Genomic DNA, 27,987 nt, shown 5'->3' with positions numbered 1-27,987 from the left:
TTGAGGGACACCTGCTTCCCATCTGAAAGACTCTGAACAAATGGAAACACGGGAAGTTATTTTATAACCATTTCGAGTTTGCTTTTCACCAGTTTTGTGGGCAGTTAGCCATCTCAAAGCAATTTTTATTGCATAATTTAAGCAAATGGTAAACGCTCATGTTTAAGGAATAGCACTTGGGAGAAATGAACACTCAAGGCATGATGGTATTGTTGGTAACAAAAACTTCAGGAATGGTCCAGACGTGGGTTACAGTCTAACAGGTCATACGTTAGTCACTCTTTGACCACCTGCTGCAAGAAGCACTTAATTGTCAATAAGGCTTTAATTTCTTATTTCAGCAAAATGTCATAAAGCTAAACAGACACTTCCAGTGGGAATACAGGTATCTAGAATGTGATGGAAAAAGTGCCTTTAAAAAAAGTCTAAAAACACAATGAGCTTTATAAAGAAGAGGTGGCCATAGGGGTCTTAACAAAATGTTCCTTTGAAACGTGCTTGGAATTTTAATCCGTATTTGCAACCCAGAGGTTTTTAGGGCAGTGGTTGCAAGAATTGGCAACACATAAAGCATTATATCTGTTGGCAATAGAGAACTACAAAGTGCTTTAAAACTTCACCTAAAGATGAAGATACAACTAAATTTCACACACAAAATTTGCACTTAAGTATTTCAAAGTGTTTCCTAACAGACTGCAGGGAAAAGTATTTCACTAAACTGGTATCTTGGTCCGCAGGTATCAATAGGCATAAATGGAATCTTTTGCACCCAGCAGGCACTCAATGAATGCGTGTTAGTGAACTGAATAGACTTTTGTACAAAAATGCCATTTATAACACTAAAATGATTGGTAAGTCAGATGGCAAGATTTTCAGCTTTTTAAAGGGCAAAAAGATTTGCAAGATAATATAAAAGACAAAGCACACCTTTTATGTATGTTATTTAAATATGAAAATATTTTTAGCATATTATGTTAAACATTCTTTCTTATATTTCCATTACCTAAAGTCTTTCTACGCACAAGTACTAACTCCATTATGTAAGGCATGGTAACCAGTTTGATAGTGAAGTATTATTTTGAACATAAGTTGATGTGTTGAAAAACTTCAATCACATTACAGCCTTGGGGAAAATGAAATCCTTAGTGCCAGGCCCCCCCCCCCCCCCCCCCCGCCCCCGATATCACTGCAATACAACTAAACAATATGCAACATGCCCTCGATTTCTGTTTTGGGGAAAATGTGCTGAAGAATCTAGAGCTTTTTGTTTGTTTAGCACCTTATATCAAAGTAATGAAAATGGGTATGATGATTACATGTGCAAATGTACAAAATCATTAACTCTACAAAGATAACATCATTCCAAAATTACAGAAAAAATTTAAAGCATGCATTTAATTCTTTAAAGGGTTGCTGAATGCTTCCCCTGAAAAAAGGTGGCTGTTTTCAAAATCAGCAACTGCTGGTGAGGATTTCTTGGCACAGTTATGACCAGCACGTTATTGCTGCATCTTCCTGATAATCTCAGCCGACACAGGGGGATGGAAATTGATTGTGTGGTGCCGCAGGCCCTGAGCTGTCTTGTAACTCTTACCACAACGACATTTGAATGGTTTGCGGACACGAATCTGTGTTCTGTGACCATTCTTAGCATGGTACTTTATGCCATTCACATTCTGTGGAGAAGACAAAAATATTACCTGTTAGATGGAGTCACATGATGTCTGTCCGATGGGGGGGAAACCTCAACGTGGGTCTGACTGTAGCTGGACATCTGGGTGGCAGCTGTACACAGAGTAGGCTTTGCATGAACTCCAGCTGTGACTTCATGCGGCCTGCTGCGTTAATCGTGGGCTGGGCAGACTGGGTCATGCTCACAGCTAACCCAAAGCAACTTCAAATCTACCACAGTTACTCTGGAAGGACTCACTTTGAATTTTACATAAAATATGGATCTGAGACTCACAAACTGTATAAAGAAGCACAGTTCTCTCTGAATTTTTCCACTCTGAAAAGTGTTAACAATGAACAATGAAATAAAAGTACACTCAGGTTGGCCAGAAAATACCTAAAGAAAAAAAACACAAGTTAGGGCAATAAAGACATGTATAAATTCTTGATTTGGAAACTCGGCTTATGTCTTGCTCCCAGCCAACCATGATAATCCCTACCTTACTTGGAATTTTTGTCCATTTCCTCCTCTGCATCAGGCCATCATCTCTGCCACTGTGGGAGCTCCTTGCCCAAATCCTGCCCGAGTACAGTTGTGTGTTAAATAAACACCTATGGGCGGATGAGGCCTTACTTTTATTTCGACTGCATTCCAAACATACAGTGAACTTTAAAAAAAATCTTAGGTTATGTCTCAGCAACAGAAGGCTTCCAAACTTCAAACTGGCCTACAAACCCTAGATGATACGTAAAGCACCAGAATGCTTTCTGGATTTGTATTAACTGGTTTTGCTAGCTCACGTGCATGTTCTATGTAAGACGTCCTGCCTGGAATCACTCTATAGATTTCACCAAGTTACTTTTGCTCATCCCAATTAAATGGTGACTAAACAGGCTCAGGGCATTGAGTAACTGATGGGAGATTAAAGTAAGAATGGCAGAGGCGAAACCAGAGCACAGGTCTTAATTTGCAAGTCAGCTGCTGTCAGACTGCGGAGTAAGGGCAGAGAAGAAAGGGCTTGAGATGGGAAGTTGTTGAGCACAGATCACCAGAAGAGTGGGCTGTTCCCTAAAGCATTTCCTGAATCTAGTTCCACTGATTCAGTCCTGTGCCCAACTAACGGATGCCAGCACAGCCATTTTATACTGTTTCTTCGTAATATGCCCTTCAAGGACAGGAGCCAACTGTCTGCTGTTGCTTCATGAGCATCCAGCAGCGCTGGCACGTTGCAGTGCTCAGTGAGCACCTGAGCGAGGGAGTTGGTGAGGACATGCCTCATTCGGGAAGAAACAGAGTGGCCATTAAACAAGATGTGTTCAGTGGTTCTTGCTACTTACATTTCCCCGTTAGAGATTCACAATGGGCATTAAATACTTTTTAAAAAGTCCTATGGGAGAGAATCCTCTTGGCTTTGTTGAACCCAGGGATGACAAATAGCAACCAGTCATCTATGCTTGGAATCTGAAGACTGACCAGTGAGTTGAAGCATAAGGACAAACACCCGCCCTGAACACCCAGCTGTCAGCCTCCTGCACCTTCAGCCCTTGTCATTCCTGCATTAATCCCTGACGGTGGCAGAATCAGACCCATTCAGACAGACGGGTAGATAGGCCCTGCTGGGCCCCTGCTGTGGCAGCCATCCCACCAGAATCCCACCCTGTGTGCCTTACACCTGCTGACACCTACTGCAAAGGCATGAGACCCAAGCGAGAGCCACCTAAGCTGGAGCCAGGCAACACACAGAACTGTTTTAAGATGCGGGATGGAGGGAGAAGGGGAGGGAATAACTGTTTTATGACCACTAGAAAAAGACTGTCAAACTTTCTCAGTAATAGTAACAATGATAGGAAGGCTCCTGACTCACACATGCTAGTAATCTCCATCTGCCTGCTTAATAATATCCCATCTGTTAGCTCAACAGATAGTCACTGAGCCGCTCGTAGGGTTCCTGTCTGGATGAAGGGTCACTAAAACATTTCATGTCCTTACTTTCACAGGGAACTTGCTGCAAGATTAAAAATCCAGCTACCCCTTTGCCCAGTGCCACTCAGGCCTTGTCAGAAAATAGAGGAAACCAAAAATAAACAAAACATTTTGACGAAAAAAGCATATAGCAACTCCATGTAGGCCCCAATTTTTATAACTAAGTAGGTGAGGGAAGGTTTAAAACCAGAAAGTGCTAAAGTCACAAGAAGCCAGTCAAACTTGAAACCAGATCTGGAGTTCACCAGGGAAGCGACACGCCCAGGGTTGAGGTGATTCCAGCAGGTTCTGTGGTCTGTTCCCACCTTGGGGGTAAACATTGTGTTGTGTGTCTGGCTGTGAGACTGAGGAAAACTCAGCCAAACCCATACGTCAGCTTTACAACTCTGGAAAAATGAGGAAGCCAGTTGCACATGTGGAAACGTGGCACTTCCATGATTGGCCAAAGAACCTAAAATAAACTACCACCTGTCTTTATGTCTCTGTGATTTAAAGTGTTCACAAGTGTCATGGGACACCCACATCAGAAACATTAACACAAGCTCTCATCAGACGTAAGATTTCCTCCGTCTGTTATTCAGGTACAGCAATGGGAACCTCACCTTTCCACAACTTGAGCTTAAAAAACAGATTCACCAAAGTTTCTCACTGCAGAGGTCCTGAAATGAATTTGGACTTTAAAAATACTAACAATAAAAGTTGATAATGGCAGGCAACTTGCAAATGAGATGCTTATGAAATCCTCTGGTCTCTGAAGAGGAAAGGGAAGTAAGCTGCAGTAGGGCAAGGGGGCACCAACAGTGAGAGCTGCTCCTCACGCGGAGTGCTCAGTGTCCACTGTCTCGTGCAGGACTTGTGTTTTAAAACTGGGAAGTCGAGTGACTTGGCCCAATCATGAAGCTGATAAATGACAGAGCTGGAGTGGGAACCCAGGGACGCCTGATTCAAGACTCCGTACTCCCCCGAGCCCCACGCACCGCAAGTGCTCTTAGTTACACAGTCGGCTGGTAGTCAGGTTGGGAAAGACTGGGACACTCAGTCTGGAGACTGTCTATGAGCCACAATGGCCTGACAAGTGAAGGAAGGGGCAGGGCAGGAGGAATGAAGGGACCTGAGCTGGTGAGCTGGCCGAGGCGGGTACTGGTCTCTCTCCATGCTGGGAACTACCTGCCCCGATGAGGGAACCGAGCCAGTCAGGGACAACAAAATTCCACACCAAACCAAATCAGGAGACGTAAAGCTGGGACGCCAAGCCAGGCCCCCGCGTCCTTAACTGCGTGTACTTGTCTCTGTTGTTGGTATTCAGCCTGAGGAAGTACAGTGTGTGATGTGTGCCCTTGATAAAGAAAAACGTAACTCTCAATTTCCTGTGGGCCTTGATGGCCTCCGTATGGGAGAGGAGCGGCCCACCCGCCACCGCCCCAGAGACCGAACCGCAAGTCCCTCCCCTGTTGGGTGAAGTGGACAGGAAGCGGGGCTTTTTCTCCCCTAATTATTAATGTAATCTGTGTCCAGTGGAGGTAAGTGTAGAAATTTAGGAAATACAGAAGAGCGTGAGAAAGACAGTCGAACAGATATAATAATCACTGCTTAACATCTGAGGTGTCTCCTTCAATACTTTTGCTCTGAGATAAATGTCATATGAGATAGAATTCCCTTATCAAACATTTTGTGAAAATAGCATTTTGATGGTAGAATTGTCTATTCCCCTTTTGCTAGAATTTCCATTTCCCAAATTCCTGCTGACTTTAATGTGAACACCCTTGCATGTCAATCTGCATCCCTGATGTGCGTAGGATAAGTTTCTAGGGAAATCATGGCACTAAAGAATGTGAGTATTTTTGAAAGCTGTTTTCTGCCAAGCTGCTCTCCAGAAAGACTGTCAGTTATGCTCCCACCAGGGCTTCTGATGGGACGCTTAGGAGAGGTAGGAAGATTTAGATCCACTGAGGGAGGGAAAGGCAGAAGTGCCTGCCCTTCCTGGGAAAACCTAGAGCCACACATGTGCTTGACTGTGTGTCTCCACAGATACCAGAGGCCAGGCTTGCTCTCTGCTGCTGAAATAATCAGTGTTCTCTGTGCAGCAGAGAACCCTTTCAGAGAAGCTCTGAGCAGAACCAAGGCGGATGGGATCAATTATTCCCAGCCTGGAATGTCTATGAGGGATGCAAAGGAATGAGTCATGCCGCTGCAGTGGGAGGCCTTTGGCCTCTACCCCTTTATCCTTAGGGCATCTACTGTGTCCAAGATCTGTGCTGCATGCTCAGGAGGGGTCTCTGAGCTGTAAGCACTCCTGGGCTGATAAGGTGGCCAGTGGTATGAACAGAGCATGTGGAAAGGTCAGATGATGGAATGTTAGTCTATGGCTGGGGGAGTCAGTCTGGGAGGCCAGTAAGGGCATCCCAGAGGAGGTGGCATTTGAGCTGTGCCTTGAGAAATGAGGGGAATGAAAATGAGAGGTACTGATGGAGAGGAGACGAAGGGGGGCATTCTAGGCAAAGGAATTACCATGGAAAAGGACTCAGAGACTGTACTGCTGGACCCCTCTCCCTTGTCCTACTCTGCGAATTCTGAGGAGTTAGATGCTCATCTTGTTTCAGTTCTGCAAATGCCAATGAACTGGTAAGAAGAGCTGAACCTGAGTCAGTGCCCAAGAGGCTCACTGGCGAGAGACCCTTGCCAACAGGGGGCAGGGGATGCAACATGCCTGAAGTCACGCCTGAGGGTAAACAGGACGGCAACACTTCCCGACTGTGCCAACTCCACTGCACACCAGCTCCTACACCCTCCTCTCGCCAAACCCAATCCAACAATCATGCAGTAAATAAAATGACATAATTAAACTACAGACCACCACTGCCCTGCGGTCAGTAACTTGCAAGCAGAAAGAGTTAGGCTACACCTTCAGGGAATATGACCACACTCAAGCACTTGGTGAGGAGAAACAGTTGTACATTTGTTCCTGTCCCAGGCACCATTACTTGGCATTCTGGCCCCGAAAAGGAAACTCACACTTCTCTCATGGAAATCAGGACCACTAATTGCCACCCCCGTCACTCTCCAGCTAGTGGCACTGAAGCAGGCAGCCTCCACAGCCCGAGGTTCACACAGCTGTCTTTTGGACGCAGACGGAGAAGGGACACTCCAAAAAGCCCCCGTCAACCCAGATGTAGACAACTGCGGGAGGAAAGTGCTGGAAACCCAAGAAAAATAGATGCAAAAGAATAATGACAAGAAAACAGAAATGACCAGGGGAAAAAGGATGTAAAAAAGGCATGAAGCCAGAGGTGGGAAACAAGAGACTGCTTCACCCTCTTTAGCCAGAGTGGAGGCTGTAGCTTCAATTCCCCCACCGCCTTTTTGGCTTTTTGGTCAGCTGCAGTCTGGGTCATTATTTTGCTCCCTCTTTTAACATAGCTGGTGGGCAAAACATCCTTTAAACAGTGTTTGGACCATTGAGAGAGCACGGAGGACCGGCTCCATGAGGCATGGGAGGGTCGGGGGAGGCGCATCTGAGTGCAGGCGGGGTCCAAGGACAGAGTCTCTGCCCAGCCTTCTCCCCCTGGAATAAAGAAAGAAGGGGAAATCTCTGCAATGCAGAGCTGCCCCCTGGAAAAAAGAGCTTGTTGAACAATCCCCTGGGCTCCTGGCTTCCTGAGGTAACAATTCCGTTGCTTTCCTCCCCCACTCCCCCCTCCCCCCCACTTCCATGCCTCCTGACTCAGAGGAATGCACGTGAGCACCCAGGACGCGGTCTGACCCGGGCAGCGCGTCAGGACGCCAGATGGGACTCACATCTCCATCCCGGGGTTTCATTTTAAACAAAGCGCAGCTGGACGTGGATGATAAAAATTTAACAGTAGAATGAATAGGTGAAACCCTGGGTCACTCGCCTGTGACACATCTGTGTTTCACGCTTTGGTATCAGGAGCAGGTATGAAAAGCACTGAAATCAGTTTAAGTTCAGAGATGTATCTAAGAAGGAGCAACACAGGGAGTGCTTCCGCCGCCACACGTTTTTCAAGCCTTTCTGAAGAAACAGTCAATCTCCTGAGCTACGAGTAAATCAGTATCTCATCAAACACACCAGGCGTATTTTTGATTTTTATATTTCTATCTCACAGTTGGATTTTAAAGAGCTGCTGCTAACACCTCATGGGAATGTTGGCAAATTTGTTTGTGAACTTGCCCCTTGGGACCCACACTTGAATGTTGTGGGCGTTTCTCACTGTTTTGTCCCTTTGAGTCTCCTTAAGGGAGAATGTAGTGCCCCCGGCTGCCCATGACACTGAGTCAGGCCCTCAGAGACCTGGGCTCAGTGCCGTCTACAGAGAGGACGCTGGGGCTGAAGCGGGTGGTTTGGTGAGAAAAATATCAAAGCCCCTTTCTCCTGCCGCCTTTCCTGCTGCTGGGGGCAGGGAGCAAGGACCTCCTCACCTGGACGCTAAACACCCCACGACGACGTTTTCCAAAAGGGCTCTGTGAACGTCTGCGGGCTTTTAAGACTTCAAAGCGGTCTTCTGTGAACCACCTGCAGAGCCGACCGCTGGGGCAGGGGTTTGGCAAATAAACAGGGGGCACAGTCATATTCTGACTGACTTGATGGGAATTTGAAGAATATCAAAGACATGGTTCTCCTACAAAAAAACCCCTGCTGACCTACAGCTCCCATGTCAGCGAAGGGGAAAGCCCAGCAAACACCCAGGACCCTGCGTCCGCACTGACCCGAGGGTGGCCCGCGCCCAGGCCTGGGCGGGGACCACACGCCCCTCAGCACAGGAGAGGGAAGCCTCTCTCCCCAGACTAAGCTCTCTTCAGAAGCTAGAAGCCTGGCACGGGACTTGCCATTTTCCACCCAGTTATCTCAAGTGAGGTGGTGCTGCTTTACCTTGTATCTCTTTTTACATCCAGGAACCGGGCAGGCGAAAGGCTTCTCTTCCCCTCCGTTCATGCACATGGAGCTGAGGATGGCTTCGGAGCTGATGGCGCTCTCTGTGGTCCAGGACTCATCGCTGTCCGACTCCTCGTAATCCACCTCCTCCTCGTCGTACTCACTGCCTGCGGGGCCAGAGGGGAGATGCAAGGAGGGTCAGGAGCAGCCACGGTCCCGTGTGTTCACTCGGGCAGGAAGGGAGCAACGGCTGTGATGGGACAGGCAGCTCCCATTGCCCTGGGCGGGGGCATTCCAGGCACCAAGGGGCACTGCAAGTGCCTGAGTCCTAGGGTGGCCCTGGGGGGAAGGTTATCTGCATCCCCACCTGAGAGACCAGGCAAAGGGCTTCCCAACAACTCATGGCTAGGAGTTAGCTGTGCAAGAACTTGAACTCGATTCTGTGTCTGGCCAGTCTGTGGTTGCAAAGGTGCTGGGACTGCTCTGAGGCTAAAACCAGAAATAACCAACCACGACAGCCACCCCTGCTCAACACACACACACACACGCATGCTACGCCTGATATTCCAATGGACAGAACTCTGTTCCCTTAGTTTCATGCCTTGTTGGCACAGTAAATACAAAAATCTGTGGAAAGGGGTTACATTTTACACTTATTAGGAATTTACTTCTGTAGGAATTAATTTCAGCTCTTTTTCCTATAAAGAAAAAGAGCTGGGAAAACCATGAAGAAACTGGGAACTAAAAGGGGGTTACTCCAAGCCAGGAGCAGGGGGGACAGAAACGCCCAGGGCTCTGAGGGCACAATGTCATCGCCAGAATGCAGGTTCAGAGGGATAAACTGGGAATCTGGGATTGGCAGATACAAACTACTATGTACAGAATAAACAACAAAGTCCTACTGTATAACACAGGGAACTATATTCAGTGGCTTGTAGTGACCTGTAACAAAAAATGTATGAAAAAGAATGCAGGTCCAGCATGAGAAAAACCTAGCAATCCCCTACCACACCTGTCCCCAGGGAACCATGCCTGCCTGTCAGCTGCCCACAGTCCCCCTTGGGAGGGAGGGCCGAGCCGGCACAGCAGACAGCGCAGATGGAGGAGGGGACTCCCTTGCATCCTGAGGTTAAAAGCTCTGCTCAGAAGTGAATTAAAAATCAGCACGACGGGGATGGAGAACCACTTCAACAAGCAGTCCCTTTTTGCTTTTTTTTTTTTAACGAGGTCCACAGCCACTTAGTTGGAGCTTCTGCACAATACAACCCTGAAGGACATAATTCTACAGATCATAAACAGTGTAAAATAATATGTTGACAAGTCCTAATGCATTTACAAGCCCCGTGGAATAAATAGGAATTATAGCACAACATTAATAAGAATTATATGGTAGCAATTACAGTTGTGAAATTCATCCCCCAGGTGTGAGGCTAAACTGCACCAGAGGCCCCGCCTGGGTGCTCCATGGGCTCCCTCTGCTACATCAATTATTTCGACACCAAATATTGGCACTTTTATTGGGTTTCATTTTAATAGGCATTAATAAGATTGTTTGAAGAGCCAGTTGAGGAACAGGGACGCCAGGATCCGAGGCGAACACTTAAAAGGATCCCGGAAGGAAGGAGGGGACCTCAAGGTGAGTGAGGGCGCGTCAGATGCATCATCTCATTTAACCCTCTGTGGCCCTGTGAGGTGGGGCCGGCTGTCACTTTCACACACATGAGGAAGCTGACAGGAGCTTATACATTCTCAATTAGCTATCAAGGGAGTCATTTGTTCCCATGTTACTTCCTGGCCTCCAATGCCAACAGGTAGGGTGTGTGTGTCTGTGTTTTCTCTCAATCTTCTTCACGTTGCTAGTCCTGCCCACATACCACTTAAAATTCAAAGCAGGCTGTTCTGAAGCCTGCTTGGAAACTTGGGCGGTGTAGGAAAAAAAAACCAATTTGACAAAAGGAGGCATCCAGTGTGTTTCAGTAAGCCCCACTGTGCTTGGCTGCAGCCCGCAGGAGTAAGAGACCCTGTCTGGAGGCTCGGGTACCACTCTGCTGCGTCCCTTAGTCTGTTGTGAGCAAATCTCGAAATCTGTTTTTAAGTAGGGCACTGGTGAGGACATTTTACTCTTAAACAAATGCCACATGCCGGTGTCCTTTAAATTGCTTGTTAGAAAACTATAAATGCTATTTCGCAAAGCTCTTCCAGCAGGACTTCAGAAAGTGAGAATGACTAATTTACCCATCTAATTGGGCTAATCTGTTAGCCTGAATACCAAGAATCACACAACATTTACAACTGCAGGGGACCTCTCAGACCAACCGAGGGCTTAATGAAGCCCAGCAGAAGATAAAACTTCAAAAGGCCACGGGATCAAAAAGGGCCAGGTCTGGGGGCTGATGCTCTGGACACCGTCGCCTGGAGACCACGCGGCATCCAGTTCCAAAGGTGGGGAGCCGGGGGACCACACGATTGACTGTCCCTGTCAGGATGCCTTTGAGAGGGAAAGCAGCGCTGGGACAACAGGCTCACTGGGCCCCACGCCTCGTCCTCGGCACCCCACAAGGTCCCCCCGGGCGCTTTGTGAAACTGTCTCCCTTGGATGGGGATCAAGAAGGAACTGTTTCCACTCAGTTCCATCCTCTAACAAAGCAGAGCAGTGCGCATCCCTGGTTCATGTCTTGGCTGGACATTGTCAGCTGAGTGACTAAGCTACTTGGCCTCTACTTTCTTTTCTGTGAAATGGGGCAACATCTCTTCCTTGCAGTTTAAGGATTAGAATTAATTTCCATAGAGAACCTGGCACAGGAGGACCTACATATAGTAAGTGCTCAAAAAAAAAAGAAGACAGTATATCATTTTTAATAAAGAATACCACCTATAATAATACATGTAAAATAATACTGTTTTTAGAAAGGCCTGTTGTGAAACAAAAAATAAGATAATTCTGATAGGTTTGGGAATCTCCACTAGGAAAAAATACAAGAGGGATTCTGTGTTGAGAGGTGCTATGCTGGCTGTGGGCTGTTTGTGCAGATGGACTGACAGGGGTCAAGCTGGCAGCACAGGCTGGGAGCCTGTGTGAGCCCTGGTGCTGCCACCGACAAGCTGTGTGACCTCAGGCAAGTGATGTTACCTCTCTGAGCTTGAGATTCCTCATCTGTAAAATGGGCTAATACTACTAGACCTCTTAAGGTTGTTGTGAGGAGCAACTGAGTTCCTTGTTTAAAAAGTATTTAGAACAATGGCATATGGTAAGTGGTAGAGAAGTATCTGGTAAATAAATAGGCAAAAGGTCACACGACCAGTTTCCTTATTTCATCCACTGTTCCCTCATTCTCTCTTGAGGGTGCTCCCTTTTTCAAAACAGAGGCGTGGAGTAGAAGGAGTCTACTGTTGCTTGTATTCGTGTACCTCCGATGCTACCCTGTCATCAAACAGGAGAAATGTCCCCAGCTGTGGGGCGGGTCCTGTCTCTCTGCCTCTGTCTGTCGTTCTGCTGCTCTGAGTCTCTTCTCAAACACCTCTGAACTCTAGGAAGAGGGGTCAAATGGGCCCCGTCCCAGCCAGCTTTGAGGCCATTAGATTGAAATGAGCCTTTGGACTGTTCAGGGGAGGAGGAGGGAGTGCTAAGAGATAGATACACACGTTCATTCACCCTGACCTTGACCTGGAGTGAGTGGGTGATCTCTGCAGCCCATGGGAGCCCCACCCTGTCAGCCTCTCACAGCAGGTGCCGGGCTCCAGCCAGGAGACAGAGGGAGGACCCGAGTCAAGCTTCTAGTTTTGAGCCCCCATCACCCAGGGTCCATAATTTCTGCATCATTTTCTAATTTTCAAAAATTGTAAAAAGTATTTCCTCTATGTAAAAGAGGAACAAGGCCCCCAACACTCCGTCTGTGGTGGTAAATAACAGGGGCAGGGAGGCGAGAGGAGCGGACTTTGGAGAGTGTGGGTCACAGGAAGAATTTGCCCCCTGGGCCCAGAGCAGGTGTCTTCCCAGCAAGCTGGGCTGGGGAGCATGGGGTGGTGGAATCAGAATTTTGCAACTAGAAGGAACACAGGAGCCACTGACCCCGCACTCACGTCGCAGAAGTCAGAGGTGCTCAGCCTTCTAGCGGGGGCTTCCTTTCTCCAGGGCCACTGGGCTCAAGATTCTAACAGGAAAGTCATGCCATGTGAGTCCCTGTTCATTGTCACCTCTCCCTCCTCTCTTCCTTCCTACAAGTCAGCCCTCAGCCCTGGCACTGTCCACTGACAGGGACAAGCGTGCAAACCCAGAACAGAAAAGCCTGCTGCGCAAGAACACCCACTCCGCACGCTGGGTGTCCTGAAGGGTCCTGAGGAAACTTTCTCACGACTAGAAAAACTAATCGAAAAGCAGAAGAAAACCCCATGGACGTGGCTTCCTCAGAGCCACGGTGGCTGGTCTGGTGGCTTCCAGAAGTGCCACCCTTTCCTCTGGGGTTGAGCAGCCTGGGGAAGCAGACGCACAGGGAAACCAACTGCACAGACACTTCCCCTGTATTTTAAAACAAAGATTGACTGACTGGATCAGATTCCAATTGTGATGAAACTGTTCTCTTAGAAGAGAGAACACCTTAAAGACCTGCATCTCAAAGGAAGCCCCCAGGTTGGTGAACACAAAGGACGGAAGGCGGGGATGCTGGGTCAACGTGCCACTGGGGATTTATATGGGGATTTAGCCAAGCAATTATTTTCTTAGGATGGTTACTGTTTTTGCTGATGCTCTGGTTACAAAGTTCCATGGCTCTGAGGCTCTGCCCAACCCTAGTTCTTCTTAAGCCCTGTTATTTTTCGTGTACTGAAGGGCAGAATGTGAATATTTGAGGAATGCACAAAGCATGAAAGCCAAAAGGCCTGGTTTTTTGTTTGTTTTGTTTTGTTTTAATTTGGCGTTCTTTTGCTTTAAGTCATTTGCTCCTTAAATTCTGTCACTTCTATACCTAAACTTACCTGTGGTTATTTTGATTTCTTTTTTTTGATAAAAATTGTAGCTGCCTAAGAATGAGCACATTTTGCTTTACACGTGCATTTCTGGACCCAGAGGGAGTCGGGAGACGCCAGGGTCATTTCTGTGGAGGGTGGCTCCTGTGAGCCTGGCGCAGGGAAAGGTGCTTTCTATGCCACCAACCTTTGTTTCCCCAGTTTAACAGCGGGGAAAGCTGGGGTTCAGGGGGTGAGGGACGTGCCCAGTGTCACCCGGCTAGAAACAGGCGGCCCGGACTGGTCCCCTAGGTCTTCGGTGTCAGAGCCCGTGCTCCTTTGACTGATTTTCCACATTGAGTACCTGCTGTGTGTGGGGGGGGGGGGGAGACGGGACACACAGTGCAAAGGCCTGGAAGCGCTGGGGAGGAGGGAGAGGGCCACATCTCGGGTGGGGCCCACGCTTCCAAAGAAAAGCCCCGTGAGTTGTTTTTTTCTCAGGCTCTTCTTAGTCTTAGGCATTATTAAACAATTTAAAAATGACTTTCCCCAACGTTAGAAAATCTACAAGAGGATGCACTTTCACTGTGCTTGGTCACCGGTGGGGACTGGCTGCCACTCATCTTCCTTGGGTTGACTTTTCCATGGTCTTCCTCCCCGCCTGCACAAGGCCCATCGTAGGGGCCCGAGGTGGGCAGGACGGCGACTGAGAGGTGCCTCTGGGTGTCCCCAAGAGCTCATTCCAGCATTTCAGTTTGGGAAATGAGCAAAACCTGGGAGACAGGATTTCATAGGACAAGCCTCTTCTACAGGACTGCTGACAACTTGCCCCTGGTTGTCAGCCAAAGGCATAAACATCAGAGCTGGTTTCATGAATCTCATGGAAAGACAAGGGGGTCCGGAGCCCCTTACACACATACGTCCATACCCAACCACCTGGGTGAGCCCGCCTCACGGCCCAGGAGCCCTGCTGAGGGTCTCTGCCATGCCGACTCTCACGCGCAAGACCCATCGCAAACCTCGTCGCCTCCCCTCCAGCCTCTGTCCTCTGCTCACCTCTTTACTCTGTGAAGATGGCCCCGACCCATTTTAGCACCCGTGGTGTTCTCATTCTTTGTGTTCATAAACAGAGTGACACACAGATAGATAAAAAGTCAACCTTTTCCAGAAACCCAATATGCCACATTTTTCTTTTCATGTAGATCATTAATATTCATGCAAAAGTGGTAACTGCAGTGACAGCAAATTAAAACTCTCCTCGGGTGTCAAGTTCTGGCTAACACATTAGCAAAGAGTTGCCTTTCTGCCTCATAGACTTATCATTATAAATCAGCTTCTATAGGTCCTGACCCACTTGACATGCGCTGAAGCAACAACAGCTCAAATGAACCGGCAACGTGTGACCAGGATGGGAGACACGCTGACGGCCCTGGGACCAGGCGCCCAGTCTCAGAAATCCTTCACTCCCTTCCTCCTGGCCTCGGCTCACCCCTAGGGCATCACTCTCCCCCGTCTCCTCCTTAACTAAGGAAGTGGTCCTGCTTCTCCAAATCAGAAGCAGTGTCCCCCTCACAGGACTCAATACTTTCAAAGCCTATCAGGAGGCTCGCGGTCATTGTTTCTGGTAACGACCGCAGTGCCCAGGGCGGTGCTTACACTTAAGGAGCCAGCAGACACGTGTCCGCTGAATGAACAAACGAGGAAACACACGTCACAGACCCTAGTGGTGGGAGGGGCCCCAGGTTCCACAGCCTGCACTTGACCTCCTATAGTCAAACAAAGAAGAGTCAGCTCACTTGCCTGCTCAAAACCCTCCAGCGGCTTCCCACAGCGGGGAGCAGCCCCAGGCCTTGTGGTGACCCTGCTCCGTATCAGTCGCTTGGATCTTTACTGTCTGAAGGGCTTTTTTTTTTTTTTAAGGAAACTTAACAATTACTTACACAGTTGACTCTTGAACAACATGGGTTTTAACTGCAAGAATGGGTCCACTTATATGCAGATTTTTAAAACAGTAAATACCACAGTACCACACAGTACTTGGCTACCTGAATCCATGGAGGAAATGTGGGCACGGAGGGCCAGCTGTAAATTACCCTCTGAGTTTCGGCTGCACGGAGAGTTGGCGCCTCTCATCTACTCGTTGTTCAAGGGTCAACTGTATTTGGTTTAGTGCTAAATTTTTACACCTCTAAGTCTATTTGGCAAACATTTCTAAATATTCAGATACTGTCAAATAAATAAAAACATAATCTAAAAAACAGAATGCGGATTAAACATTTAAGTGTTGGTTACAAATACAGATTCTACAAGTTTCAACAAAATTATGCCCATTTACAATTTAAGTAGATAAGCTATAAAATATCTTAAAAACAGAGACAAATCATACAAACGATCACAGTGACCACAAAACCTACATTTCACCTATTATACAAGTTAGTCCCATAGATTTATTTTTTCATTATTTCCATCCTTAGCTTTGCCCTTCCTGGGGTTACAGGGATCTGGTGACCTAAGAGAAACAGGAGCTGATGTTGGCCAGCGGAAGGTGGGGGTCCTGAGTTACTGACCAGCTGACCCTCGGTGAGAACCATCAGAGCAAGATGATTCAAGAGGGAGCCTGCATCTCCTGGGCTGGATGCCCGGGTTTTTATTCAAGGCTTGCCTGTTCCACAACAGGATTTTTAAAGCCTGTGTCTTTCGTGCCCCTTGATGTCTTCAATAGAATCCCCAGTCCCATGGAGATTGTATCTCTCGGGGGACAAGGGATTCCCTCCTGGCCATGCGAGTCTCCCCCATCTTGCAACCCACTCCCACCCAGGGCCTCTTCCCACCTGTCTGGGACCAGGGTGTTGGCTCGTCTTTCCTACTCTCGCCCCAGTTCCTACTTTCCCTGTGACTATGGGACTTGACCCACAATTCTCTGCCAATCTATGGAGAAAAAGAAAACCTGTATCAACAGACATCCTCTACTGTACAGAAGAGCACACCCCCACCTAGGCCAACCCTCCCAGTGCAGCCAGCTTCCAGAACTGCAAATGCGTCCTGTTACTGTCACTGTTCTTGTACTACAGCTACTTCTGGGTACACTTTATATTAACCTCCCCATGTTGAGTATCATTTTGGACTCACTGATTTTCACCAGTTCAATGAATTAATTACCAGTCATTGTCATACCAACTCGGCCAGCGGAAGCCCCCTTAGGTAGTTCTGCCCTTTCAGTATTTCTCCATTATCATTTTTTAATTAAAGATTTCTTCTCTTTAATCAAATCTATCATCACACACAGTAAAGTCAGATCATTCTATAAGACTATGATGAAAAAGAGGTGCCCCCCTGCCCCTCCATTCCCCCATGGCATTTATCTGAGTTTGCTTCTCATTTCTAAATAACATGCCTCTATCGCTATTTTTTGACGTTCAGTTTTGGAAATCTGCTGACCTCCCAACGTGCAAGGTAAGAATTCTGGTCTTTTGCATATTTCCCAAGCCTCCTCCCCTTACCCTACTCCTCCTAACATTTGATTTCATTGTAATTCAGTGTGTGCATTCTTACAACTCCAGGCAATGTAGTGAACTATGCTCACATGTTTGTTGTCCCTGGAGTTAATAAGCACCACTTCTGTGGCTGAGGTGGCTGTCATCACCTTTCTCATGTGCATCCCCCCATCACCATCCTCACAGGGGTGGTGGACACTAATTTGGGGCTCAGCACATGCCAGGCACAGTTCCAAGCAACGAGCATCTATTAACTCATTTAAACCTCCCAACAGCTTTAGCAGGGTGGTACATCCCTATGGTTTTCTTCATTCTGCATAAAACGGGGGCTCAGAGAGGCAGAGTGCCTTGCCTGAGGTCACAGAGCTCTGCCGAGTCATCGGAGAGACATAGCTACAAAGACTTCTCCTTACGGCCGTGGGGTCACTACCAACATTCCCAACTTGACGCCAATGTTAGAAATCCATCCAAATGTTATTTGAAATAAGAGTTAAATGGGTTTCCTCTGCTATGTGGCTGCTTCCTGAGCCTATCATTTTTCTCCTCTCTCTTTCCTGATGCTTGTTTGTCTCTTTGTCCCCCACGCTGAGGTCAGGCCAGTGACACTGCTCTCCACGCTCTGAATTAGAGGCCTGGTGATTGTAAGAGGCTGAGGCTCTTTAGGGCCTTTTCTGGTGCTTCCCTCTCCTTGGACACTTCTCTGGTGGTTCCTCCTCAGCATCCAGGTCTCAGCTAGGAGTGCACCTCATCTGAGAGGCTGGGGCGCTGGCCTGCCCTGCTCACCCCCAGATTTAAGTGGTCTGTCCGTCTCCAGGCACAATCTCCTCCCCTGGATGGGTAACTTTCTCAAGCACATTTCACTTCCTAAATGGTCTTGTTTTTGTCTTTATCTTTCATCCCCACTGGAACGTAAGCTCCACATCACTGAATTCCTGGCGTCCTTGAGAGTACCTGGCACACATAAGTCACTCAGTATGTAACCGCTGAACAAACAAATGAAAGGCAAGGACAACACAGGCCTCCTGACCCCCAGGCCACTGCTTTCCAACCATGTGACATTGTTACCTGTGGATACTGCGAGTGCTGCAGGCATGGTGAAGATGCACACGCAGCTAATCCCTGAGATTCAGGGTCTGCCACTTAATGGCAAATGAGATGCAGAAGTGCAATTCCCTGTCACCTTCTTCTGTGTTGATTTTTGACAAAGAAGTGAAAACCACGAGTTGATGACGTGGTCCCAGGCGGTCGCACTTCCTGCTGGTACACTCACAAGGGGAGAGCCAAAAGCTACGGAGGCCACCACCTCCCAAAGCAGCCAGGTGTGTAGACAAAGCAGGGACTCAGTGGGGACAGCAAAGCCCTGACTGTCACTGTCACTGAAGGTAAGCTGTGCACAGAGGCTGTGACCCTCCTCCTGGCTCCTCCTTCCTGTCTCTCTAACTCCGTGGCCCATGATTTAAGGTCAAGATCAAGGAAAGGCTATGGGGGGTGGGGGGTATAGCTCAGTGGTAGAGCTTGTTCGTGCTTACTGTGCACGAGGTCCTGGGTCGAATCCCCAGGACCTTCATTAATGAAATAATTAAATAAACCTAATTAAACACCTCCCTCCCCCAAACCACCCCCAACAAAAAAAGATTGAGGAGAAAAAAGATGAAGGCTATGGAAATCAGCATCTCCTAAAAACTGAGCATTCAGATTTTAAAACAATTCTGCAGAGCAAGGGTAAGAAACTGTGTACTCGAATGGGCACATTCTCAGAAAAAGATGAAAAGAAATGAACACTGAGGAAAAACTAGCCTCTGTCTCATTAACCCTTTGTTATGGTGCCTCTTCATCCTTTTCTTCTCTCCTTGAGATGTCCCAGAAGCCCTCTGTGCTCCTCTCTCACCTGCTCAGTTTGGAGTCAAATCCCGAGGCTTATTCCTAACTGTGAGTTTTGGTCCCTCATTTCTCAGCTCTCCATCCTGGTGGGAGGAGAAAGAAACTGCCCCCAGAGCACAAGAAAACAGTGTCTTCTTTACTGTTCCCATATCTTGGCTATTTTTCAGGGAAAAAATGAGCAATGAGAAATGAAAACGTGCCTTCAGTACCGCAAGGATTTCGGCGGCACTGAGTCCCCCGTTTCTCCTCCCTCCTCATCAGTTCTGCTATTGTACCTTCAGGGGAGATCAAAACGCCTCCTCTCCCCTGAGCCTTCCCGCTGCTGCTCAGGATTCACAGAGACTGAACATAAAGGTTTCCTGTGACATCAGGCAACTCTTAAGACCTACTTCCAATGCAAAGTCCTAGTGTTTTCACATTGTACACTGTGACTCATAAGTGCATCGTGAAATCAATTTCGTGGGGTACCACCAGCATTAAAAAAATAAAAGGACGGAATGGAATAGAAAGTATTGGAGTATAAGATGTATTTGTAAGACTTCTGTTTCAGGTGTGTGTCTCAATGTAAAAATCACTCTATGTGTCACAGAAAGAAAGCATAAAGCCATTCTTTTGACCATCAGAATCTCATTTCTAAAACTTCTTTGTAAAAGAACCAACATTTCATCTAGAGGGGGAAAAAACCGCACCAATTTTAGCTGACGTTTAAATAGGGTGTAAAACAGGCTAAATAAAAATACAAGAGAAAGGTAGTTTTTGGTGACTGTCAATAAGGCATTGTGTTAGCTGGCAGGAACCTACAGTCTAACCGCCAGAGGCGAGCTGTCCGCCACTAGACCTCAGGGGCACATACAGGGGTCACTGTGAGAGTGACAGGAACGCACAATGGAGAGCAAGTGAGAAGGCAGTTCACCGATTCAGGACTGTGACACTTCACATTCCTTTTGAAGTTTCACTGAAAGCCAGTCTTTCCAGAGTGGGTGAATCTGGTCCTAAGAAATGGCCTCAAGTCATGCAGGGCCCCTCTGCTGAATTAGGAAGGGTCCTGCAGGATACCCTGGAGTGTCATCAGGTTGCTGAATAGAATGGTTTCTCAGTTTTGAATCTTGCAGCTGAGCGAGCTGGAGGAGGGCCGGCCAGCAAGCAGGTGCCCTCGAGGGGTGAGTGGCCGGACCCAGAAACTCACAGCTGCCGGCGCTGGGAAGGAGCTGCAGGTAAGCCCCGGAAGGGGAGGCCTGGGTGTGTTCCAGGGCGGCTGCAGATTCGCCCTGCCCATCACCCTCTTGTGTCCCCTGGGAGATCGCAGTCAGAGGGCGAGTTCCTCAGGGCTGGGCTGTTCTAACTCCCTGAGGATCCCAGGACCTGGCACAGCACCTGGACGAGCAGGGCTCAGCCTGTCTTTGTGAGATGGAGGGAGGCAGAGGCAGAGGCCCTGTGCACCAGGACGGGACCACATGACACAACGCACACAGGTATCTGTATGTAACACACACATTTTGTGCTTCGTAATTATGCTTATTTACTATGCAATACAATCTGTGTATGATTAAGGAAAGGAGCACTGACGGCGCCACTAGGGATCACAGTCTGTGGGATGTACGCACACGGCAGCTCCACCCTCCCATGAACCCTGATCAGCACAACTACAGAAACTCGCCCACCCCCGCCCCCCAGCCTGGAGGCGTGTAAGGCAGGCAATTCAGGGACTTGGGAGCAGGCGCCCGCATTAGGGTTCTGGCTCTGCTGTTACCGTCCAGCGCTCAGACCCGTGATTCCACCTCTTTACACCCCCATTTCTTTATCTGCAAAAGGTGGAAAAACACTAGAGCCAACTTCACAGCACTACAGTGAAGACGGTACGATTTAATACGTATAAGCAGGCTAGACTAATTTCTGTCACACAGTTGTGTGCTATGTTAGCTCTGGATGGTGTTACTACTCGATTCAATAAATAAAAATTGTCTAGACTTGAAAGCAGTGACCAGGTATAGACAAAGCCTAACAAGAAATTGTCTGGTTAGAATCATCTGTCCAAAATGCATGGACAAAAATGCCTAAGACGCAGTTTGTATTTCTAACACAACAGAGGAGGGTACTGATGTCTAATGCTGTCAGAACTAAACAAAATGCCGATTTAGGATTACATGGCTGGACTTAAGTTTTCATTAATTCATCCACAATACTGGCGACCTGGGGGTGAAAGAGACACACAGTCTCTCTGCCCTTGAGGTACGTGGTGAGGACGAGGAGGACCCCAGACAGCTCATTGTTACACGGTGGGTTCCTCCACCGGAGGGGCAACCTGCTTCTGATAAGGTGGAATCTGGAAACAATGGGAGCAGAGGACTGTCTTTTTTCTGAAACAAGTGCAGCACTGAGGCACTTGCTAGGGCTGGCTATCGGGACGGTGCTTTCCTCTCTAACTATAAACTGCATGTGCTATATTTACAGACAGGGTGGATATTTTTATGTCAAAGGGGAGGGCTGGGAAGAGGAGGATGATGGATATCAAGAAGAATGATGCAGTAATCAAGATAGGAAATAATTAAGGTCTGCCAGCAAAAAGCAGTTTCCACCGCATCAGGGACCCAGACCCAGCACAGGACCTGCAAATGCGCCACCACAGGAAATACGTTGCTTCTCTGGGGAATAATGTCGTGAGAGTCACTGAAAGTTCACAGAAATCTCGGGGCTCTCCCATAAAAGCTTCGTTTCACACTTCGTCCCATGTGGAAACTACAGCCTGGGCCATGTGAAAAACGAGTTTTATGAGAGTACTTCTGATTTTTAAGAAGGCTATTTGGCTTCGTAACAGGGCAGCTTCCTGAAAGCCCCAGTAACGTCATTTTTACATATTGCACATAGCAGGCTGCCTTCACAATCATCAGGGCCGCGTTTAAATCTGGTGAAACGTTACTTGAGTGACAAACCTTGACAAAAGGGATTGGGAGAAACTGTAGGGGCAGGAATTTCCCAGTCCATGAGACTGTGTTAAGCACGCTATAAAAATGAGCCTGACTTTCCATGCCCCAGGCTCGATGGTGAAGGCTCCACTGAGAAGTACCAACATGGCTTTCCCTGCTCATAGCACTATTCACCCCCTGCACGCTTACTTGCCAAGCTTCTTCTGTGCCCTGGTGTTGTGGCATGCCTCGGAAGTCCAAGGGCTTACTGTGACCACCCAGCGACCCTGATGATGCTCTCCCTTCCACTTCCTTGGCAGTATCTCACACGGCCGTGAGCACACACTCTGAAGCCCGCAGCCCGTGTCCCAACGCTGCCTCCTTCACTGACTGGCTTGGTGACTCTCTTTCCCAAAGAGCCCACATCAGAGAATTCACCGAGTCAATACATATCCAAGTGCTCAAACCAGTATCTGCCACGTGGCATTCTCTGTTATTAGTTAGTATTTTCATTGGCTAAACAGACATATATGATTTCACAAACTTAAGAGCCAACCAGGTTGATGGATGTTGCTCAGTGGCATTTTTTAAGATCTAGGGACAGTGTCAGAACCCCAGGAGCAGCAGAGGCCCACAAAGTTGCCCAGTTTCCCCTGCCCATTGATACTCCCAGGGCCATTGATACTCCCTGGGGTTACTGGTCCTCAGGCTCAGCTCCCATGTTCAGCACTGGGCTGGTTCCTGCTCTCCCATCTCTCCCTCTTGGCTTGTCCTGGCCTGCCTATGTTTCACCTAAGCGGGAGCTTGCTTTAATTCTGCCACGTGGCCACACCTCCACATTTACCTGTCCCACGTGCTGTTCTTGGTCAACCTCCCTGGGTTTTCTTGCCTTGCACAAGATTGTGGGGTTCCTTGCTCTGGCCTGGCCAGCAGGCTCCCTCAACTCCCCTGCCCTAGCCCATCCTGGCATATGTTCTGTGACAAAGACATGAGGCGACTTCCTCAGAAGACTGGCTTCCTTTCGGTTAGACACAGTTAACTTCAAAAGTGGCTTTGCGCTTTCCCCGCTGCTGTGACTTGATACGCATTAACTCTGGCCACAAGAGGCTGCCTAGTGATAAAAGTATGGCTCCTGGACTCAGGTGCCAGAATTCAAATCCTGTTTGTGGGATCCTAGGGGACATACCCATCTCCTTCGAGCCCCGTTACCCCACCTTAACAAAGAGACCTGCAACAGGATCTACCTGACAGCCGTGATGAGGACTGAGCTGGAACATGGAAAGGGCTTTTCAGGGCGCCCAGCAGAGAGTGAACTCAGCACAGACCCTGGTCACACGACAGCACAACCACTTCCTTCCTTGTCCAAAGTAGAGGTGGGCTCTTTCCTTTCCTCCATCCTTGCTCCTCTTCGGGCAACTTGAGAGTTCCCTGGACAGATGCAATGTTAGATGGAAATCCTGCATGTGCAGCCGCCTCCTTTCAGTGTGTTTACAGTATGTCATGCCTAACAGAACGATGCCATATAAATGCCACATGGTGATAAACAAGATGTTTTCCCATGGCTTAGTAACAAGACTAAGGGTTTATTATTAGATGTTTATTGAAGGCTGAAAACAGGAACAGTCCTGGCGTAATAAACCACGCCTATTGGTCCCCAGACGGGCTGCAACAGAAATAACAAAAGACCAGTTCACTTGGGCCCAAACCCTCACATGGAAATGTGATGGGTCATCTATTTACAGATCAGACTCCAGTATCATCAGGTGCTTGAATTCTGTTCTCTCTGCACTGCCCATGGCCAGTCTGGATGGGAATGTTTATTATAATGGAGGAGGACGGACCAGAGGTGTCTGAGACTTTAGACAGCTGTGTCTTGAAGGCACCGACCCGGACACGCGAACATGGTGACATCAACCTTTGTCCCGTGTCTTCCGCCTTCCTCCCCAGTGTTTCCAAGATGGATTATCAAACTTCAGCAGGGGTTTCTATTTGGGTCGCTTCCTTGTGTGGTAATTGCACAGAGTGGAGTGCCAAGGGACTGCTTCTGGCCTGTCTTCCAGAATGACCCCAGGACAGGGCAGGCCAGAAGATGCCCTACCCACCATTTTCAATGTGCAGCAGGAAGAAGGTTTTGTCCATAAAAAACAAAAAGAGAAACACACTGACACAAGACACCATCTCACCATCCTTTTGCCATTTTCTTCACGTGTATAGTTCCGAAACGGTATTTCTATACCAAGATCTGACCCTCTATGCAAAGTAAAGGAAGAATTTACTTTGAATTTCTGCATCTCGTATTCCGAGACCCTCCACCAGCTGGGCCTGCCTCTGCAGCCTCACTTAAGAAGCGCCCTGCTGGCTCTTCCCTCGGGAACTTACAGGAGGAGGGCTCCTCACGGCTCCGCTCCTCGCGTCTCCCTCGGCTCCTGCCCTTCTACCTCCGCTCCAGTCTCCACCTGCCCCTTTCATGGACATCTTCCAGGTCTAAGTTCCAAGAGAGCTTGGACTCTGTTTTGTGCTTCTCTCCCACACCTACAAGTTCTGAGGGCACCGTCTGCACATACTTTCCAACTGATGTAAAAACACCCAAGCTTGACCTTTATACGATGTCATCACTGGGTCCTAAGATGACAGCATTTCAAGGCTAGAAAGGACCTCAGGTCTTTTGTGCCAACCTCTCTTGTTATATAGAGGACAATACTGAGGACTAGGGAGGTGACCTACCCTGGTCACGCATTCAGCAAAGGTCCAGGCAGGGGCAGAAGTCAGCACCCAGGTCCTGGACACCTTCCCCCAGCTACTGTCCTGTCAGTGGCTTGCCCCAGGTCAAATAAATGAGGAACCCAGCATTTGCAAGCCAGAGGACATGTGCATTACATTGTCTAAAACTAGTTCTCAGGAGTTTGCTCAGTGGACACACACTGTCCTCCAAGGTTGTGTTTATCTGTATACGCTGCCTGTTTACTTTCTGGCATGTAAGGTTGAAAGAGTAAGTTTTCAGGTAGTTAGCGATGCTTCCTTAGTAGTTTTAACTGAGTCCACATGCCCCCCAGCCACGATCTGTATACACAGATGCAGCTTCATGAATATTCAAGGAGTAAGAGGTTTAAACTCTACTCTCAAATGGTCACTCTAATGTCAAGGTAGACATTGGGTCCCAAGGGAAAGATGAAGGTGAGAATTTTCAATTCTAAGTCTTCATGCCACTGAATAACTTTACTGCCCCATCCTCCTCCTCCATTATGGTTTGGAGTTTGATTTGTGGCCAGCACTAAATCCAGATGGTCCATTTTTCAAATCCATCGCGGCGACCAGAGGCATAAAGGTCGACCTTGGAGAGGCAGTCAGTCCTGCGTGCCAAGGGCAGTGACGTTTGTAATGAGATTATTACAACCCTTAGCCAACCTCCCATTTTTCAGCTCAGGTCTACTAACTACTTCCCTTGCTTTTGTTTTGCTCTGTAAGGAGAATGCTCCTTTTTATCCAAAGACAAACCAACGATCCTTTGCAAGTCCCATAAGCCATATGTCAGCCACAGATTTCCTAATGGGATAATCCATGTGTCACAGACTATAAAGGAAGTATTTTCCAGTTGCCTAAATGAGGATTAATGGACAGGTATTCAGCGAAACTTTGAAGACACAAGAAAACCTCCAGAATGGGCCATGTCATCAGAGCCCAAACAACCTGCACAGTATGCATTTGTAAATGGCCCTTTCAAACTACTTCCAAGGCATAATCTTCAAGTTTTGGCATCCAAGAGAAACGAATGGCTATATTTTTTCTAAAAGGACAAAGTTTAGAAAGCCCAACCCCAAATGTAAATGACATAATGGTGCCAATCTTTGGGGGATGGATTCTAGAATGAGAAGTGTGTGGAGCTGTGGTTCTGCCTCAGCCGATCATGGAATGGGAACTGGTCAAGCACATGCGCACATGGAGGACCGAAGGTGGGGAGCAAAGTTGCACACGCTGTCGCCTGTGCTCTGTGCAGCTGGACGCCCTTCAGAAGATGCAGCTCACATACTTCTGAGGTGCTAAAGCAAAGGGCTGCAATGTCACCGTATCAGGTGCTGCTCAGGCTTATAGCCGCCGAGTGCTCCCAGTCTCTGGAAGTCATTCTGCACTCCTACAAAAATGCTTCCCCCCCAAACAACTCCGTTCTCCACAGAAAAAGGCCTTTCAATAACGAACAGCCGTCTGTTCCACAGAGCACAGGAAAAACATGATAAACCAAGCCACACAGCCTTGGCTGTAAACATATCCTGATACAAGGTTTCTACAACTCTGGATAAAGAAAACACAAGCCATTAACCGCTTGCAGAACCACAACACAAAAATGCATTGGGTTTCCTGCAATTAAGCTGCAATGTTTTACAGTGCAATTTTATTTATAACTGAAAAAGAGTAAATAAATAAATATATAAAAAGCCAAACAGCCCCCTCCCCGCCAAAGGCTTATGCTGCAAATTAACTTTGCAGTAATAAAACCTGTGCCAGCTGGAATCTTTCCTCCGTGCTCTGTGGCACACGCAGCCAAAGCAGGTATACGGCTGAGAAAAAACAAAGTACGGCATTTTCCACCTTCGGCCAGGGATCTTAATTGAACTTTGGCTAACGTTTAAACATTTCTCTCTCCACGTTCAAGAAAAAATTAAAACCAGTTGAGCTGGGGGGAAACGAACATCTGTTACTGACTTACACTCACAACCACAATGAAAAACATTCATAATTAAAACAAGTTTGCTTCCCTGCCAGTTAAATCTGTAATCTTGGGTTAAAAATATAAATGTGGAGCCTCCTTATTGTCTTTTGGGCTTTCTTCTCATGGCTCCTTGTAAAAAAGGTAGTTTACGCTGGGTTGAATTTTTTCCCGTTGGACTAACAATACCAGGAAACAGATTTGCGTAGAAAGATAGGGGATGACAACATGGAGCACCCACACAATTGAGCCCCGTTTTATGAAGCTATGAAACAGTAGTCAGGGAGTGTTTTATATCTGGGAGTTAAATACACTTTACAGCTGTGTAAAAGACCAGAGCCATTTTGGGCTGCACATAAACATTCCAGCGTCTGCGAGGTTTACTTCTGTCGAGCCAGTGGGCAGGCTTCTACCAACTGGGAGGGATGCGTGTGTGATGCGGAAGAGCGCTGAGAAGCCTTCCACATCGAGTCATTTCCCATCCAACGTGCAGAAACTTCATCAAGAATGCCAAGTCTTTCCATACCTTCACCCTGGCTATTGAAATAACCTCCTCAATGATATACCAGCCTCCAGTCTCTGCGTCCTCCAAGACATCTTCCTTCCGCTGCCAAATCAACATTCCCCCAAAGAGCTTCAATCCATAATATTGCTCTTCTCTGATCACATTAGTTACCTCTCTTATTAAAAATGGCTCCCCACTGCTAAGTCTATTAAGCACAAATTCCTTAACCTAGCATTTAAGATTCTCCTACTTAGGCGCATTCTGCTCCGCGAATCCGAGACACCGAATTGGTGTGTAAACCATCACAGGTCCCCAAAACATCTCTGTGCTATCTGAGTGGGTTTTGGGGCTTGGAATGCCCAGCACAATACCCACACCCACCCCCTAACCCTCACCTGCACTCATCCTTAAAAGCCCTTCTTAAATGCTACTTTCTCCAGGTAATTAAATGATAATCGAACTGTTGCCAAGTAAAAGGGGCTTCTCCTTCCTTTGGCCATTATAAACATAATTTAAGGCTCTTAGGTTCAGAGTCTGAGAGGAGCTTTATTTGCACACTTGTCTTCCTTTGCAAGCAGGCTCTCATCTCCTGGAGGGCAGTGACTCTGTTCCATCCGCCTTTGCACCCCCTGCAGGCCTCGGCACCGGGCCTTGCTGCCATAGGCGTGAGACCCAAGTTCCTGGGCCGCCCACCTTCTAGAGGCTGGAATAACACTTTTGATTTGTGTCTGATATGCTGCTAAGGTAGATGCAGACACTTTGGTGCAACGATTATATGGACTAAAAAAAAATCATACTCACTTCCATCAATATAATGTGTAATTTGGTCAGATTTGCCAGGCATGGGATCTAACTGAAATGGTCATCTTAATCAGTCTTGATCAGGGCAAGGGGGAGTGAATTAACATTGTTCTGGAAGACTCTTAAAGCACAGTGTAAATAATTTATTGACAAAGTTCAGCACCCTTTGCCTTAGAGGTCTAAGGCCACTGTCCGAGGAGGCCGGCCCTGTCTT

General features: G+C 47.7%; 1 protein-coding gene across 2 annotated transcripts in view; it reads right to left on the bottom strand.

Annotated features, from left to right (window-relative positions):
• Positions 1-1,207: 1,207 nt before the first annotated feature.
• Positions 1,208-27,987, bottom strand: part of JAZF1 (JAZF zinc finger 1) — a 297,907-nt gene continuing 271,127 nt past the window's right edge. The window contains exons 4-5 of one of the 2 annotated variants that reach the window (XM_031455104.2): positions 8,544-8,713; positions 1,208-1,676 (exon numbers count right to left, since the gene is read on the bottom strand). In XM_031455104.2, coding sequence (XP_031310964.2) covers positions 1,500-1,676; positions 8,544-8,713 — 347 coding nt within the window. In that variant the 3' untranslated portion in view covers positions 1,208-1,499. The other variant, XM_064487488.1, reaches the window with a different exon arrangement.

The sequence above is a fragment of the Camelus dromedarius genome, chromosome 7 (assembly GCF_036321535.1).
Source record: "Camelus dromedarius isolate mCamDro1 chromosome 7, mCamDro1.pat, whole genome shotgun sequence".
NCBI lineage: Eukaryota > Metazoa > Chordata > Mammalia > Artiodactyla > Camelidae > Camelus > Camelus dromedarius.
The sequence above is the reverse complement of the archived record's forward strand: the minus strand, read 5'-3'. Positions and strand labels throughout refer to the sequence as shown.